The sequence below is a fragment of the Brachionichthys hirsutus genome, chromosome 5, assembly GCF_040956055.1.
Source record: "Brachionichthys hirsutus isolate HB-005 chromosome 5, CSIRO-AGI_Bhir_v1, whole genome shotgun sequence".
NCBI lineage: Eukaryota > Metazoa > Chordata > Actinopteri > Lophiiformes > Brachionichthyidae > Brachionichthys > Brachionichthys hirsutus.
In genome coordinates this window covers 861,851-879,241 of record NC_090901.1, presented here as the reverse complement: position 1 = coordinate 879,241, position 17,391 = coordinate 861,851, and the positions used below count along the sequence as shown (strand labels likewise).

General features: G+C 44.5%; 3 protein-coding genes across 3 annotated transcripts; all 3 read right to left on the bottom strand.

Moving 5' to 3' along the window:
• Nucleotides 1-536: 536 nt before the first annotated feature.
• On the bottom strand, nucleotides 537-5,777 carry trabd (TraB domain containing). Its single transcript, XM_068739353.1, has 10 exons — nucleotides 5,739-5,777; nucleotides 5,251-5,331; nucleotides 4,943-5,006; nucleotides 4,497-4,663; nucleotides 4,082-4,222; nucleotides 3,679-3,789; nucleotides 3,449-3,588; nucleotides 3,035-3,207; nucleotides 2,724-2,820; nucleotides 537-2,634 (listed from the first exon to the last, which is right to left on the bottom strand). Exons 2-10 carry the CDS (start codon nucleotides 5,272-5,274, stop codon nucleotides 2,451-2,453), a joined length of 1,101 nt encoding a protein of 366 aa, XP_068595454.1. The 5' UTR covers nucleotides 5,275-5,331; nucleotides 5,739-5,777; the 3' UTR covers nucleotides 537-2,450.
• A 1,379-nt stretch (nucleotides 5,778-7,156) lies between these two features.
• On the bottom strand, nucleotides 7,157-10,470 carry panx2 (pannexin 2). The gene is made up of 5 exons (XM_068739748.1): nucleotides 10,242-10,470; nucleotides 8,732-9,837; nucleotides 8,432-8,567; nucleotides 7,547-7,732; nucleotides 7,157-7,458 (listed from the first exon to the last, which is right to left on the bottom strand). Exons 1-5 carry the CDS (start codon nucleotides 10,468-10,470, stop codon nucleotides 7,157-7,159), a joined length of 1,959 nt encoding a protein of 652 aa, XP_068595849.1.
• A 2,865-nt stretch (nucleotides 10,471-13,335) lies between these two features.
• mlc1 (modulator of VRAC current 1) lies at nucleotides 13,336-16,370 on the bottom strand. Its single transcript, XM_068739588.1, has 11 exons — nucleotides 16,116-16,370; nucleotides 15,843-15,932; nucleotides 15,624-15,677; nucleotides 15,413-15,514; nucleotides 15,197-15,301; nucleotides 15,040-15,111; nucleotides 14,837-14,953; nucleotides 14,682-14,738; nucleotides 13,994-14,116; nucleotides 13,635-13,796; nucleotides 13,336-13,416 (listed from the first exon to the last, which is right to left on the bottom strand). The coding sequence occupies exons 1-11, from the start codon at nucleotides 16,368-16,370 to the stop codon at nucleotides 13,336-13,338; spliced, it is 1,218 nt and encodes a 405-aa protein (XP_068595689.1).
• Nucleotides 16,371-17,391: the final 1,021 nt, after the last annotated feature.

Below are 17,391 nucleotides of genomic sequence, written 5' to 3'. Positions count from 1 at the left end.
GGGCCTAGGGCCTTACCTGGGCGGAGTGAACTGGACCGGTCCACTCCACTCCGCCCAGGTGTGCCCCGGGTCTACCCTGCTGCCCCTGCTCCATTTCATTCCCATAGTGGGATTCGAGACCAGGGCCATTTTACCCCCCACAGCAATGCTACCAACTATGCCACCGTGTTGGGGAGGAAGCCCCGCCCACAACTGTAGCAACAGCAAAAAGGTTTGATCCTCAAGCTCCCAGGAAGCATGTTGGACCAGGCTGTTCAGGATTTCATCGTGAAGGACTGCTGACCCCTCAGTTGTTGAGGACGAGGCGTTCAGGGAACTGAACCCCAACCACAAAGGTTCACATAGAGAATGTCTGGGGGGGTAGTTGATGAAGCCCCTCCCTGCCTCAAGGACAACTACAGAAGCATCTTCACAGTCACAACACTTTCATTTTGATTTTCACATAAGATACAAAAGATGTCATCCCCAAGCAATGTTCTGAAGTATAATGTAATCTATCAGATGAACAAAAAAAGAGGCAAATGTAGTATGGCATCTAAATTTAAGGAGTCAAGTTTTAATGTTTGGTTTGTAACATTGACAATACCACACTGAGGCATGGGCAAAAACAAATCTTACAGTAAATGCACGCATTCATAAAGGTTTCTGATACAAATTCTCAGACATACAGCAAATGAATCCTTTGAAAATGATGAAAAAGGGAAACGGCACATAAGGTTTGACTGTATTATCCTGCTGAGCGCCGGAGAAGCATGAAGACACCTTTTCTCCAGATTCTCAATATCTCAAATGCTTTGCTCATTCTGAGGCACATTTTAATCAGTCCCATTTCAAATCTCTTACTCTGCAAACAAATATAGAACCTCCTCAGAGCAAGCGTACACACAAATAATGAAGCCTCAGTGATTTAAAAAATATATATAAAACATCCAAGGTATTGAATAAAAACCTTCAAGATACTTGCTGAGTTGATTAAGTGCAGCAAATAGCCATGGAATTGACACTTTTTCATCATTCGTAGACAGTGGAACCTCGGTTCTGGAACAAATCGATTCTCGAACAAAAAATGAGCTTAAAATGCCTCAGAAGTTGAATAGATTTTAGGAATTCAAACACACGAGAGCATCTGGGGCAAACCGATGACACGCGAACAAAGGCGGAGTTCAGTTTGAGTCGACCTGCCATAGGAGAAAGACTGTGCAAATGTTTCGCTATGTTCTCTTTAGCCGTTAGCCGCGAATCCGAAGAAAGGCAGCAGTAATACTACTGGAAAACAAAATATGAAAGTAGCGAGAAGAACTGTTGAATTGAAGAAGGAATATGAAAATGGTGTCCGTGTCTGGGATCTTGCTGGGATGGAGAAATCGACAATTTTGACTTTTAAGAAAACTGAGCAAAAGCTTCCCAGTCATGTTATGGAGGAAGACTCCCTTTAACAGGAATAACACTTCTCCCCAAAATGGTATGTAAATGAGACAGAATCGGATTAAATACATTTATTATGCTTTTGTTTTTTATATTAATTACACTTTTATGTGTTACCTGTTGTTTAGACACACGTAGTTACATATGAATATAACTGCATGAAAATGAGAACTTATCTGGTGCGTAGCAACGGATTGATCGCGATTCCATTATTGCTTATGGAGAATATCGTTTTGGTTTTTGAACAGCATTACGGAATTAATTTTGTTTCTTCAATTCAACACTTCATTTACAATACAAAAAGTATGAGGATGCAATTGAAATAAAGCGACTGACAGTTATCTTATCTCAAAACTGAAAACCAGGTGCGGACCTCAGCTACCACTGCACTGACAGCCCCTGTAACTCAGAATGATTCTGATTCACTGACATACAAACCAGGGTGAGAAGAGAATGACTTACTTATTATCGAATGAGGCCCAATTTTCCTGGAGTTCCTGGTCTATATTTTTGTATTGAGCTCAATTTAATGATGACTGAATCAAATATTTTTTTCCCTTCCCATGGGCTGCGTATGCAGCCGGTACTGTATGTCCTCACTTTCTCTACCATATAAAGTGCTGAACTCTTAAGAGGCCACTGACCAATAGTGCCGGCTGGCACCAAAAAGGGGAGCGAATCAGACGCCGTTGGAAAAGTGTGCTTCTTGGAAAAATGGTTCAGTCCAATTAGGACAGGTGAAGATCACAATAAGAAAGTCATTTAAAGGGACTGGGGGGAATATATAGTCAAGAGGAATTGTTACCATTTGCAAACTTTGTGAAAAGCAGGATTTGCAAAAAATACAAAAGTGCTGTCCTGGTCTCTTTGGCAGCATCACCCTGCCGAATTTACAAGGACATTAACTGAGGTGGGTGAGTCCTAGCCCCCCAAGGTCCTTGTTAGTTCCTTGTGTGTGCTGGTGGATCTTTTCCTCCAGCTTCACCTTCTGTTTTAAGGCCATTGGTGAAAGATGCTTTGTTTTATTAACAATTTATTGATGGCTTATAGAGGATCAGCGGCGACCGCAGCTTCTCCAGTGAAGAATCGACCACAGGTAAAGACAGAAAGGCTCTGCCTAAACGCCCTCCAACACGATAGCTGGCATATCCCAGCATTCCCCACATGATACATTTGACGACCGTGCCAAGTCGTGAGGGAGGAGCGACACTAAGGAAGAGACAAACGCATTGAGCTGCTGGACAGCAAAGTGACAGTACAATTATTATCTGTTCATTGTGTCAATACTCGACAGATACCTCATGATTTTATTTACGTTGAGCTCCTTTTCCCAGTTTCTTTCTATTCCAGGGACGTGACCCATCCCTACGACTCCCACCACCACAGCAGGCATTGCTACAGAAGAGCGTAAAATGTTTTGTTACACAAACGTGTACATGTACACACATGTCACTTTATAGCTCTATCACAATAAAGAAAGTTATGTTATCCCTTCATTAAAATGTTATCACTTTAATAATAAAAATAATAACAGTAATAATACAATATCAGCATTGTAATTACTACAATTTACATGTAAATCAACAGCAGGGAAAAGGGTTATACATACTCTGGGCACTATGAGGGGCCGTCACACAGCATGTAGCCTGGCGGAGCGTGTGCGTGAGGTAGATGTCTCTTTCAGCCACGATGGTCTCGTGCAGAGCAGGAAACTCACCGATCATCTCAGACATGGCCTGCTCCAACAGGTCCTTCTGTTTGCATTTCTCTACGTCCTCTTTACTAAAACAGGACACACAGCCCAAAACAACCCGGAGGGGGTCGATGTTGCGAAGGGAAAGACATTTCTATTTTCTGGTCACTGATGACTGCTGCATGCAGTATATCAAGCAGTATAAATCAGTTATTGTAAATTTATATTTTCTTTCCTAAAACAGCCATTTTTAATCAGGAAAATGGAAAAATAAAAAAACTGTCTTGCAATGCTGTGTGGCATGACAATGTGAATACTGTGAGCTGATACCTGATTGGATCTGACAGGAAGCAAAGACCCCACGCCAGACGTGCCTTCTGCCACAAACTCAGAGCAGCAATGGCCCTCTTTAATGTCACAGGGATCGGCCGGTCCCCAAGGTGAAATTTACAGAATGGCACTCGTCCAGCCTACGTGGAGAGAAAAACTTCAAGAATAACAAAAGAGGAAAAACAATCTCCTGAGAATGTGATTGTTTCTACATCTGGTGTGCGTTTCACCTCTTTGAACGCCTCTCTGAACTCTCCTCCGGGAGCCATGCCCAGCTGCTCCGTGATGTGAGCTGAAACTTTGAGCAGGAGAATCTGCATCAGGCCAGACATCAGCCCATTCTAAAGATGGCACACAGAAAACATGAACACGACTAAACTGGTTGTTCGTTATACTTGAATAGTAGAAAAGTATTATTACATTATATACAATGTACATTTCATTATAGAAATTCAGTTTCAACGTTCAAGAATCATAACATCTATTGGAAGTCCTGGTTCGAATGGCGAATGCGTTTTCATCTCTCTCACACACGCACGCCCTAAAAATGCTTTTCCTTTATTTAACTTTTCGCTACTTTTCTAGCTTCCACACCAACCCCATTGTTATTTTCCTTCATTCTGAAAGCCTGACCTGTTTGATGGCCTGCTGAACCTTTTCCAGGTTGATTTCTTTGGCTTCCTTTAACAGTGTGTTCTCATCCATCTTCAACATAGACACCCTGTACTGGCACAACTCCACTACCACCACATCTGGCTGCACAGCACGGATCGTCTGTGTGGGGAGACAGAGAGCAGCGGGAAACACAGACACAGAATTCAGAAACAAAAGATGTTGTGTGTGTGTGTGTGAGAGAAAATAAAAATAATTCAGCTGTTATTACGTTAAGACAAAAAAAACAACTGATGTGTTGAGAAAGGAAGACAAGACTGCACTTCTAAGGAAAGTCACTACATTACTCTGTAGTTTACTGCGCACATGAAATTGAAAAGGGTTTGAGAGACATTGTGTGCTGTACAATTCCTGCTGTAAATTCTCATTGGCTCACCGTAGCCACATCATTTTTGCTGCTGTCACTGAAGTGGGCAGTGCCCACTAGATACAGGACGCTTCCATCGGGGGCAGAAAGACAGGTCACCGTCTCGGGCAGCTCAGGGGACGACTGGCGGCGCTGGGCCCGCAACTGCCAAAGAAGTTCCGTTGCTTCCCCATCCGCTATACAGGATCAACAGACACTTATTAAAATATAAAATACATCAGTTACAGTCATCATTCTATCTCTAATATGATGAACTAAAGGAGGGTTATATCATCATGTTCAAGCAAAGCTGACATGGTGTGAAATGGTGTACACAATCATGTAAGGACAGTTGTTGGAGGATACATCCATGAAAAGAAACATGCAACGAACAGTCAGCAGGGCTGAATTTACACAAACAGTATTTTCTACTCTTTGCACAGACGGTGAATTAGAAACACACACAAGCCGCTTACACAGGCCTGGAGGGAGACGAGGCAGCTCCACCGACGGATCCTCTGATATTCCTACTGACCCATCCTGTCACACATAAGAACAGCAAATATCGATTAGCCGACTAGCAGATTACTCATGCAGATGCAGCAGTCTAGGCATTTTGTTAAAGATATATGTACATTTACCTGAGCCAAAGACATCTTAAAGAACTTAGAATTCGTGTTTTTAACACAGTCTACATGATTTTAAAACACTCGAGAGGTAAAGTCCTCTTTTAAACTAGAGTAGGCAAAAACACAAGATAACAAAGTATGAACCTGCTACCGACCTCTGAATTGTTGCCTTGATCCATGGCTGGAGCACCGACAGCTGGTGACGGTAGAACGAGGACAACAGACGGGGATGACAGCTACGGTAGCGACACGACAGCGTTAACGACTTGATGACGTCGCTTTAAGTGGAACGACACTTAAATCGATCCAATATAAGTGTGAAAAGTGGTGAAACGTATTAAAACACGAGTACAAATCAAATACTAAGTATAAGACAATGTCGGCGAGGCTACCATCACGACTTTATGTTAGCTACACACACAAAAATATTATTGTCCGAAGAAGGAACTTGCAGCGTACATAACATTATGCTACTTCCGGACTGCTACGTTTGGTTAGCTCAGAAACCGCCGGATGAAGATAACAGCTAACTAAAGCTAATTAAGAATTGATCAAATCATAGACATTGATATTTAATCATTTCACAACGAAGGCTGCGGCCAGCAATGTCGATGATAGCTGGCTAAAAATAAAAAGTACGTACTGAGGAAAGCAGCCGGTGTCTTTTACAGTCAAGCAGGACGTGACGTCAAAGGCAGGACGCGAATTTCTCCTACTATGGCGAAGCCATGTTCCGTCCTATCCCGACTCTGATTGGTTTGACTCGTAGATGACGTTTGGGAAACGGAGCCTCTCAAAAAACAACATAGTGGCCGACGTGTACAGATTACTGTACATCATTGCCATAGTAGGATTCGTAGTGCATTCTGGAACATGTAGTCTTGATAGTTGACGCACACGTATTCCCCCCCACACACACACGTCTAGTTTCTTCTTAAAACATTTGTGTGTGTATATATATTAAAATAAGTGTTTTATTTTTTGTTGCAGCATTTTACAGAGTACAGCCAAAGTCGTTGTCATCCCCCTTTTTATTAAGACTGTGAGAGATCCAAGAACAGGCAGGGGTGTGTTGCAACACAAACACACTGGTGCTACAAGTCTTAAAGTGCATTTGGATTGATTACGTGGGATTATTCTAACGTTGGCATTTTCAGCCAACTTGTGTCATAACTATGATATTGATCATTTGCTATTTCAAACAGTAAATGGCAGATAACATGTTCTATAAATAGAAGTCTAGTTTCTTCCAATTCACCCTTTTAGGGACTAATCATTCCCCATTTCTCCAGATCCCATAGATATCTTGCTCCTATTATCAGAACAATATTGTAGTTACACTTCACCTCACAATGCCACACTTTAGTTGCAGCCTGTTATTTTCACTGATTAAGACGTGCAAATACAGTTGAGGAATGCTCTGAGACCTACACATTTCCTAATCATTAGTGAAATGTCAATCATAGTGCCATGAAACTTGTCACCCCACAAACACTGAGCCATATAGCGTGTCGATACATAGCATTCAGTGAAACATGATGCTGTAAGCGCATACATTATTGCCACAAATATATTGTGATCTTTTGCATATTTATTGTGCAGATCTCACCAACTGTACTGCGTGAGCTACCTTTCTACTGGGCTGTTGAAGTAAAGGGACTAAGCATTTGTATGTGTTTAAAGTACATGTTGTTTGAAACCCTAAAACAGTCCTTTTCGCAGATGTGTGTTTTTTAGAAGGTTCCTCCATCTCATAAACAGGTCTTTTTACGAATAGCTTTTTGACCTCATAGCACCCTGTTGAAGTTTATCACTGCTGGTTTTAATCTTAGGGTGTTAATCCTTGCACAGTCATCCTGAGACATGAATGTGACATCATTTCCTGCTCTATATCACTTGTCACCATTAATGAACACAAAAACGTTTGTTCCATTTTTCCCTAACTCATCTTCTTCTGCCTGATCCCATCATCACAACAGGGTGTCAATTTAAGCAGAAGAGGTGGCTGTGGTGATTGATGTGGTTGTCATGTGAGCAGAGAGTCGGGTCAGGGAAAGGAATCTAACATTCTCCAGCAGCAATGAGCTCCCCAGGTCTTTCTGACAGTCTGTCTCTACAGTTTTCTTCATGCTCTTCCTGCTCAAAAAGAGTGTGATGAATACTCAGCAGCTGGTGCGTAGGTGCTCTGGTTAAGGGGGGCGGTGGACACTCGGGGTTATCCCTTGTCATGGGCGAGGACTTTGGACTGATCGGGTCCTCGCTGGAGGGAGGGTTAGGGCTCACGCCATTGATGTAAGTAGTGGTGGGAAGGGTCACTGTAGAAAAGGCAGCGTTGGTCGACTCTGGAGAGCAGACCTTCGTTTCTGAAGAAGCAAGCAAGTAGAAAAAGTAATCTATTTTAATATTTCAGACAAATGATTGAGAAGAGAGTGAAGGATCAATCAGGCTTACCTGTTATTGCACCAGACACGTGAACAATAGTGTGTGTACCTTCGAGGTACACCGTATCCAGGTTGTGCTCTGAGGGTAGAGGTTCTGCGGTTGACACCCCGACCTTGGGCTTTCGAATGGCCAGCATGTACGGGTGGACATCCAGAGAGAAGTTGCGAGTGTGCTTTTTCTCCATCCCGCTTAGATCTGTGATTTAAATTAAACATAAAATGAACGTAGAGGTCAGTTGGTCTATCAGAGCATATTCCATGAAAACATGTGTCTTTTTCTTTTTGGTCTGAAAACAATGTTGATGAAAGTGAACCACAGCACTTTTTTTTTTTCATCATTTCATTTCATTTTCTAACCGCTTAATCCGTTATCGGGTCGCGGGCCAAGCTGGAGCCAATCCCAGCAGTCAATGGGCGAGAGGCAGGGGACACCCTGGACAAGCCGCCAGTTCATCGCAGGGCAACACAGAGACACACAACCAGCCACACACACCCTCACACCTACGGACAATCTAGCGTCACCAATCAGCCTAGGCTGCATGTCTTTGGTGGTGAGAGGAAGCCGGAGAACCCGGAGAGAACCCACGCAGACACGGGAAGAACATGCAAACTCCTCACAGAACGGCCACAAGTCGGAGACGAACCTGCGACCATCTTGCTGTGAGGCAACAGCGCTTACCACTGCGCCACCGAGCCGCCCTGAACCACAGCACTTAGCTTACAAATGCTAAATTGAGCTGTACAACTAATGTAACCTGCAGAAATGGGGGACAATGATCTGTGTATTTGTGACCAAGCGATCCCTTTCATGCATACGTATTTCATCCAATGTATTGATTGGCACGGAGGAAAATGAAAATGTCACAGACTTGCTGCTTGTAGTTCAAATGCATGCCTTTTGTTGCAGGGTACTGTGTGCTTTTGCTATCCAGAAGTGGTGCAATAAGACTGTCGGCCACAGTCTTCCGTCTGACTGGTTTGGGTTTTTCGGGCTTGGTGTTATTTTCCTGACGCGTCATGGTAACAGGTTCCTTTAGAAAGGACAGAAAACACATTAGCAGGTCCTTAAATCACAGCTACAGCGATTCAAACATTTCTTTTGAGCCTTTTAATAGAAAAGTCCATGTTAAGATGAACTCTCATGCCTCAGCAGACACATTCCTTTAAGATGAGTATTAATTTCTTTCTGCCCTACCTTGAATGGCTGAGGAAGAGGATTCGAGCTTGGTATCCATTTAATCTTCTTGCGGGGCCGTTTGATTACCAGCGGCTCCCCACCAAGCTCTCCTACTCCAAGATCCATGTTTGCATCCAGTGTCTGTATCCCAGAGTCCCTCACAGTGGGTGTAGAATCGTGGTTGGACTGTGCAAGTGCAGCCAACAGCTGCCTGACCACATTGTCATACATGAGGTCGCTCTCATTGGTGATGAAGTCCAGCCGGTTCAGGGACTTGATGTGGTCCCGGTTCTCATTACAGAACATTGCTAAGATGTTGATATCACAGAACTGAGACTTCTGCCAACGCCGTCGTGTTTTAATACCAACTTTATGCAGTTTGTCAAAAACGAAGTTGGACTTCCGCACCACAAACAAGTGCAACAAATTAAGCAGGATGATGAGGTTCATGGTGCAGAGAAGAGCAATGTCTACTGCCGCCATGATGCGCTGCAGCTGCACAGCAGGAAGCTTGCAGTTGACCCTGAGCTTGAGCTCTGCATAGCTGCTTATGTCTGGGGGTTCACCCAGTGCACAGGTGAACTCATTCTGCCTTTGGCGGGCATAGTATGCGCTCAGGTAGGAAATGGGGATAGAACTGAGGCAGATAATAGCCAGGTGGCGTGCCAGGTAAAGCTTAGCCAGAAAGTTGCTTTGGCCTCGTCTCTCCAGGTATTTCTCAAACAGGTTCTGCTCTGGGCTTTTCTCCTTCTCTGCATTCTCTATGATCTCCCTTCTCTCCCGCTCAGTTATGCCAGGTCCTTTGGACTGGATTTGCTTCTCGATCTTTGGGGCTCTGCCTTCAGCCGCTCGATGATAGCAATTATCAATCTCCTGAAGCAGGAAGTTGAGCTCTGAAGTGAGCCGTGTGGAGGCAAGGAATTCCCAGCCCAAAGCAGGAATGTACATGATTCCTGCAAAGGCCAGCAGCGCATAGGGCAGGAACTTGTGTTCAAATAGTGAGGGCCAAAGGTCAGACTCAACACCAGGCACGGCATCCCGAAGATCTGTCCAGCAGTAGCCTCTTGCATACAGTGCCTGGTCTCTGGTGAAGTTATGAGGTGTGTAACAATATATGGACTCCTCTGAGAACAGAAATAATCCGCAGAGAGCACAGAGAAGATCAGATAAAAAAATATTTTAAAATAATACATCAATCATTCCTAACATTTTGTAGTTTTATTTGGGAGATCTGGCATTGTGTAAAGTCTGCAAGAAAATTGAATAACATGTGAGTATTTATGAAACAAAATCACTATTTATCCAAACTGTTTACTGTAAGGAAATAATTACTGACACTACTTTAAAACTGTAAATGCACACAACACTACTGTGATAGTACTGTGTGTCAGAAATGAAGCATTCATTGTTGCATTGTGCAAAAGAAAACCGTAATTACACATTTAAGCGGAACCCTGACCTCAAGGGTAAAAGCTGCTGTTGTCATTCTTACATTGTAATGAACCCCCTCTAGTGGCAGAAGACTCACCTGCAAAGTTCCTTGTGAAGACCAGGGTTACCAGCAGGATGGGGATGATGACCGTCCCGATAGAAACAACACGATCAAAGGGCAGCTCGAGTTTGAGCTGAACCATGAGGCTGGCCAACGCCCCCCCCCTCTCATCCTGGGAGGAGCCAGGCAGAATCAGTTCCTTCAGCTTCTCACCAGCCAGTAGCGCTGTGGCCATGTCTAAGTTTTGATCTAGGATGTTCTGCATCCGGAGCACTCCCTTCGACCTCCCTGTGGTCTGGAGGGGAGACGAGTCGCTTCCTGCTGTAGCCGAACACTCCTCAACACGGAGTCGTATGCTGGCCAACTTCAGCCCCGGCCTCCATGGGAACGAAGCTTTGGCCAATCCTTTCCTGAAAGACACAAGTGGCTCAGTGAGTGAATAAGATAGATGTGATAAATATTTAGACCCAGCATGTTTTAAATAAGCCGTACTGCGACTTTGGAAGTCTACGACCTTCCTCAGGAAATCCCTCTGTCTTCCCTTCACGCATACTCGGGCACCCGATCCCAGTCAGTGGCCGGTGGAATGTGTCAGTGACTCCTCCCCTTATTTCAGTCATTTCATTGAAGGTTATGTGAATGACCTTCAATAGGAGCATACACCACTCCTTCCAATCAGCAGTCCCAACCTTCTTGCTCTCTCCCTTTCTCTCTTTTTTCCTTATTGCTCCATCACTCCCTCTGCTCTTCCTTCACTTTCACTTCATTATTTAAACACAAAGCTCGTCGATGCCGTCTTTAAAAGCTGAGCCCTCACAGCTGGAACTTCACATTTGAAGGAGTGGAACCTTGAGATTATAGTTTCACATGGGACAAACGGCACTCTCAGGTCAGCAAGAAAACAAGATGCCCCTTTGTGTGTGATTCCTTTCTATGCACATACTTCCTGGTGACGACCAGGACAACTTTATCCATATTCTTGAAGTACAAGCGGAAGTAAACTTTGAATAATTTAAAATTTAAAGGGGTAGCACCACATTTTCAGTGTTCAGTTGCACTGCTGGTCTGCGAGCTGCTGGCACATCTCCAGTTCAGCAGACTTATTTAAGACACGAGTCCAGGAAACTATCTCAGACTAATGGTCCATGAAAGAAGCACGTAAAGGAATACAGATTTAAAGCCAAGGTGACGTACAAAACACAGCTGGGACATTTCGACAGGACTGACAACCTGCAGGAGGACGGCGTGTTGCAGGGAACTGCAGCCGGATGCAGATGCTGAGTCTGTTCAGCACCCGAGCAGCGGATAGCTCCCGGATAGACAGCATCAAGTGTTCGGATAGAGTGCGTGCGCGTGTGCCTCTCTCTGACCATCTGTGTGTGTGTGTCTGAGGATCGTCTCTCAGATGCTCCTTACCAGCATCACCTGTTTACACTGGGAAAGGCAACACTTCCCAGTTTCCCTGTAGAAGGGGATGAAATAAGAAGAAGAATGCACTCACCGTGTTTCGCTGCATCTCCGGCACAGTAAGAGTTAATCTGCAGTGCGGGCGAGCAGCTCCAGCGTGTCTGCGAGCACACCGGTTTATTCCGCCTCCCACCCCCCTACCCTCTCCTCCCCCCCTCCCTGCCTGTTCTGCAGAAACAAGGGATGAGGAGATAAGGCGTTAAGATTTCCTCTTTCATCGCCGCAGTTGCGCCAGGCTTTCAGAGATGCTATAAAATGTGCGTGTGTGTGTGCGCGCGCGCGCGCGTGTGTTGAATGTGTTTAGATGATTCGTCTCCCCTTCCAATGTCGCATATCCGCATTCCTTGCGTGTTGCGGTGATTTGAATATTAGATGAGCAATAAATGATCTAATTGGAACTAAGGGCTGGATAAATAGCCGGATGACGCCGGCAACAACTATTACAATCATTTCATTTGTTCGATCAGAGAGTACAACCTAACTACAAGACACCGATAGGCTTGTCCGGCCTGTCTATCATCCATGAACGTGCGTCTACGCGCACGGAGAAACGTCCATTCGAATCCACGGGGCGTGCATGGGAGGTATCTGCTGTTCTGGGTTCAAGGCAGCTGTACTTTACTTTTGATCAGACTGCAGTTTACCCGACTCTGCTTAAAGTTGAAATAAAGTAGCTGCATCCGGAGCTCGTAACAGACGCATCTGCGTGCGTGCGTGGGTACACGAGCCTCTTTATTTCATCGCTTTGAGAGGGTCGCTCTTGCAGAATGACAGATTGTTTTTTCTCTGCTCGGTAACTTCCTATAACCCCTGGCTGGCAGCGAGGCGCGTCCCTGCACGGTGGGATTCTTGCGATGACGTAAGCGCGCGCGCTCCCGACGATCGTCAGCTGGTCCGATCCACAAGTTCCTCAAGCCGGTTTCCACCGGTTGGGGAAGGAAGGCGCGCTTCTCCTCCCTCCCTCCTCCCTCATCTGCAGAGGTCTTGGTCTTAAATACAAACTATTCAAGATATTGTGTATATATGTGTATTTGTTGTATATGTTGTATATGTACAGATATTTGTTGTTTTTGTGATCTGCTAACTCTTGGAGAGGTGAAGTTCAACAAACATTGTTGTTTTGTTGACAAAGTAAGTTTGCGGCAGGGATTCGATCCTGCGAGCTTTGCATCAAGAGGCAAACTCGCGGGATTGAGCTGAAAATGTGCCCTTTTTTTAGACTGACTCATGTAATAGAGAGTACCAGCACCTTTTTTGAGCTACTGGTCATGTCCATGTCTTAAATACACTGTATCTGCATGTATAGAAAAAGTGCATAAATGTATATATTTTGTATTTAGATCATTCTTCTCTCAGGGATATAAAAGTAAAGAATGAAATGCAACAATATACACTGAATACGTTTTTGTACGTAGTTCCATACAACAATGACGTACAGTAAACTAAACGTTATTGTACCTCAAATTCAGCATTGATTCTGTTCTACAGTTAGTTTAGTGAACAAAGTTCGATATCGTTGAACATCATACAACATTGTGTTCTTGCCCACAAGGTGTAGATCCGGTTAGGAGGAGAATGGGCTGCTTGGCGGAGGTCTGCTCTCTCCGAGAGTTTTACTAATTCCATTTGTCTTCATCAGTGTCTCTGTGGACTGTTGGACCGCTCAGTGGGCCATTTGGACCACAACTGCCTTCCAGGCTCTGTCTTTGTCAAAATCCTGCTGCGCTTCATTGGATACTTGCTGCTGATGGAGCAAAGCAAGAAGAGACAGGAGAGGAAGGAAAAGGGTGACACAGAGTTAAATGATCTGTGAAGGAGACTGTGTGATATGATTAAACCACTATTTTTGTTATATCACATTTAAATTACGTTGGCAACTCATTACGCGTTAAAACAAATTAAATATAAATGTCTGTTGGAGAGACAGACAAGTGCATTTGTGTCCACAGCGAGCCGCTTTACCTCATAGCCATGCACCATGGCGTGCACGCTGTCATCGCACTCCAGAGCACCCATGCGGAGCTGACTCTTGTAGGTGGCACAGTGCACCACAGTGGCAGAAGTTAGAACTGCCTGCACCAACAGCAGCACCATCAGAATCAGCAGCAGGATATCGTAGGATTGCTAGGACACGCGCGCGCACGCACACACACACACACACACACACACACACACACACACAGTCAGGTCATTCTGAATGACATCCCGTAAAAAGTGAATTTTACGGTTTCTCTGTTCCTGTATTTCTCATACAAAGGGAGGTCAAGGTTGGAGGTAATCTATTCTACAAAACCCGAACATTTTCACTTCATTGAACTCACCTTGGCTATAGGAACATCATGTAGGAAAATTTCAATAAAGCTGATCACACTGCAAGAGAGGAAGCCAGAGGCTGAAAAGAGCAGGGGAGACGTCACACTGCTGATGACAATCAGCACCTCTGCCTGAGACACACCAGGGAGAGAGAGGAGAAGAGGATCTGAGAAAGGTTTGCAGATCCATTGGACCCCCCCCCCCCAAAAAAAAAACAACAACAACAAAAACAACCCCAGACTTGGTTTGTACAGCTAAGGAAATAATAGACATAAATCATAATTATTTTCCATGAGATACATTCAGTTTATTTCTATGGAACATTTCAGGAGCAGAAAAATAAAACCAACAAAAAAAAGGCCATATAATGGGTTAGGGTTAGGCAAGTGTGCAATAACTCTCCAATAATAACAGACGAGGAAAGAGAACTCAGATTCTCATTACTGTAGATGTAAAACTATTTTGACTATCTTTAACCAAATAAATCATTCGGCGCTGTAGTTTTAGAAATCCAAAATGCGTGCAATGCAAAGAAGACAGCGTCCAGAACTGAAACTTGGGGTGCGGCTCCACAGCATTGTTATCGTCAGCATCACAAAGCTGTAGGAGAGATCGTGCCAAATCAATCTCCTCTATCGCCTCAAGACCCTGATCCCATTATTGACTCTTGAATATTGAGTATTGCTTTGTACTCACCAGACATTTGTTGGGGTATTCTGACACCACATGACTGGCAATAGCACTAGGAAAACACTGTCAAATATCAAAGTTCAAAAGCAGTCATATGTTTTAGGATCATAATCGTTCTGATCAGCTGAGCTTTAGCTTACACTTTAGTCAGAAAAACTTACAGCTACTAGAATCCAGAAAAATGTGACAGATAGGTAGGGGCCAGGTAGCAAAGCATCCATGTTGAGGGCAATAATTCCTCCAAATACTGCTGAAATTCCCACGATCACTTCAACCACCTATTGGAAACTATCATCAGCGATTGGAAACAATTGATCAACCTGAAATATCATGGCGGCAAAACTCAAAACTGAAGATGACTCACAGAATACGCCTTCAGGAGCCGAGTGGGAAATACTGCAGGTGTTATAACCACGGGTCTGTCGAATGTCGCTGCCTAAAGCATGAATGAAGCAATTCAGGAAGGATATAGTAAGATGGACATTGGTTGGAGAATGAAGCTGAAATACAGTCATACACACAGAGACCTTGTGGCAGCAGCAGTCTTCTGCAGAGCGGGCTGACAGAATCACGGTACTGGCCATCAGCACCTCCAGCAGAATCATCAGGATGAGGTTGAAGTTGATCTGAGATCAGATGAAACACAGACACAGCAAACGGAAAAGCTTGAAGATGCAAAACGCATATGACGAATGAAAGGATTTCTGGTTTTCAAGCTATAACTTGTGAGTGTTTACATTGACAGCAGAGGGGTTCAGAACCAGTTTACATCCAAACCAAACCAGGCAGGTTGTTGTCACAGCAAATGTTGCTACATAGACCATCTGGAAATCCGACACCTGGAAAATAAACAACAAGAAACCTTCATTATTTTAAACCCTCAACTGCCTTGAGGAAACTCAATTAAAAACACGTGCTAATACAAATACATGCTTATTGTTCACTTACTGCGGCGTGTCTGTTCTTGGCAATGGCAAAACTGGCTATGGCTGCAGGGACGCCCTGTACAGAGTGCCAACAAAGAAGCGGCTGAGTTCATCTATTCTGCAGAATGGTGGCCTCAAAAATATCTCTAACTGACATTCTTGACACTTTGCAGTGACAGATCTGATCTGAACTATGCTTAAAGGCTCACGGAGGTGGAGCTAGGTACCCGGGACCACTTACAGCGCCTGCAGCGCAGCGCAGGTAGTCCATGGCAAACGGAAACACATTTCCCAAGTAGAGGGAGAAACCGGATGTGACGAGCAGACTGCCCTGTGGGCACAAACACACAAACACACAAACACACACACGCATATACCAATAAGACCCTAACCCCAACCCAATTCATCAGATTTAACTCAACACACATCACATCCATCCATATCTACTTTTGGAAGTTTCAATCATTTCCGCCTGATCTTTTATTGAAGTACAGATTATTAGCTTTTCTCTCACCCCAATGAGGACACTGTAGAGCCAGGCCCTGTAGCTGAAGCAGGGGTGCTTTAGAGGCGCTGACCGGGCCAGCTGCAGATCACTGGCCCTCACATCCACGGTGTAACTGTCCCGCTCAGGCCTGTACCTGTCCCTGTCCGTCCGTCTCTCTGCTACCCTGTCGTCACGGCGTCCCAGTGTCCCGCCACCCCTTTCCAGTGTGGGCATGTGGCTGTAGGTAAACTCCTCTCTGATGGAGAGCTCATCACACTGCATCGTGGAAACAGCTGGAGACAAATGTCGCTGGTGGAATGGGAAACCGCAAAGGGAGGATGTCCAGGCTCTGGGGGAAAGAGGGGAAATTCCATCACATCTGTTTCCATCAAAAGGAAGGTTTATATTTAAAAGGAATAACATTAGGTACTGAAACAGGAAAATAAAAGAAGCAAAGTAAAGGAGGAACTGATCAAATAGTATCCCCTTCTCTTTGCCTCCCTGAACAATGAGGACAACCATATCTTCCTCCTCTAGTCGGCTTCTTTTTCAGTTCCACACTCACCTTGAGTTGAGTCTCGAGCAGAATCTCCTCAGATATTTTTCAACAGTGGTACACTTCAAAAAAATCTACTCCCCATCTCCCGCCCTAAACCTCTCTCTCTCTCTCGCTCTCTCTCTTTGAAAAGTTTTTTTTTTATTCCTTCAGAGCATAGAGTTAAATCACATGGCTGTTGTGCAGCCAGCCTACTTTATGCCAAAGTGAGAGTGCCTGTGCATGACAACAAGGGGAGGATGAAGGGGCTCGCATTGGGGGCACTCCCATTCGCTCACGCACACCAAACACACACACACACATCAACCCACCGAGAAAACTGAACAAAAGACTCTCAGAAATTAGTGCATGGCAGCACACAGAGTCCTGGGCTTAGACATTCCAGTTCACTGCAAGGAAACGGCGTAACTAGAGAAAACCAGACACAAATCCCTCATCAAAAGTTGATTTTTGCCGAAATAAATTGAATGGCATTCCACTAACTTCCCCAACCTGATGATGAATAAACTCACTTAAAATGGATGACGGTACCTTGTGAGTGTGTCAGCTTCATTATCTTTGTGCACCTCAGGTTTCTTTTCAGACTTTAAGCAGCAGAGCAGTCTCAGCTCAGTATTGTTTCTGGGGGTGGTAACCATGGTGACTCCTTAACAACCGCTGTCAACCGTTCTTCATTCTAATGTCTACGCCACACACACACACACACACACTTAGGGAGAAAGTATTCTTCAAAGTGCCTCTGCAGAC

Coding starts and splice junctions, on each gene's coding strand:
- trabd (XM_068739353.1), bottom strand. CDS start 5,274: ATGGATCAAGGCAACAATTCAGAG. Junction 3,790..4,081: donor TTCAGCAGGCCATCAAACAG/GTCAGGCTTTCA, acceptor TGCCATCTTTAG/AATGGGCTGATGTCTGGCCT. Junction 3,208..3,448: donor TTCCTGTCAGATCCAATCAG/GTATCAGCTCAC, acceptor GTCCTGTTTTAG/TAAAGAGGACGTAGAGAAAT.
- panx2 (XM_068739748.1), bottom strand. CDS start 10,470: ATGCAGAACATCCTAGATCAAAACTTAGACATGGCCACAGCGCTACTG. Junction 8,568..8,731: donor CTCTTCCTCAGCCATTCAAG/GTAGGGCAGAAA, acceptor TCCTTTCTAAAG/GAACCTGTTACCATGACGCG. Junction 7,733..8,431: donor ACAGTACCCTGCAACAAAAG/GCATGCATTTGA, acceptor TTTAAATCACAG/ATCTAAGCGGGATGGAGAAA.
- mlc1 (XM_068739588.1), bottom strand. CDS start 16,370: ATGCAGTGTGATGAGCTCTCCATCAGAGAGGAGTTTACCTACAGCCAC. Junction 15,933..16,115: donor TCTACAGTGTCCTCATTGGG/GTGAGAGAAAAG, acceptor TTGTGCCCACAG/GGCAGTCTGCTCGTCACATC. Junction 14,739..14,836: donor TTTTCTGGATTCTAGTAGCT/GTAAGTTTTTCT, acceptor GATATTTGACAG/TGTTTTCCTAGTGCTATTGC.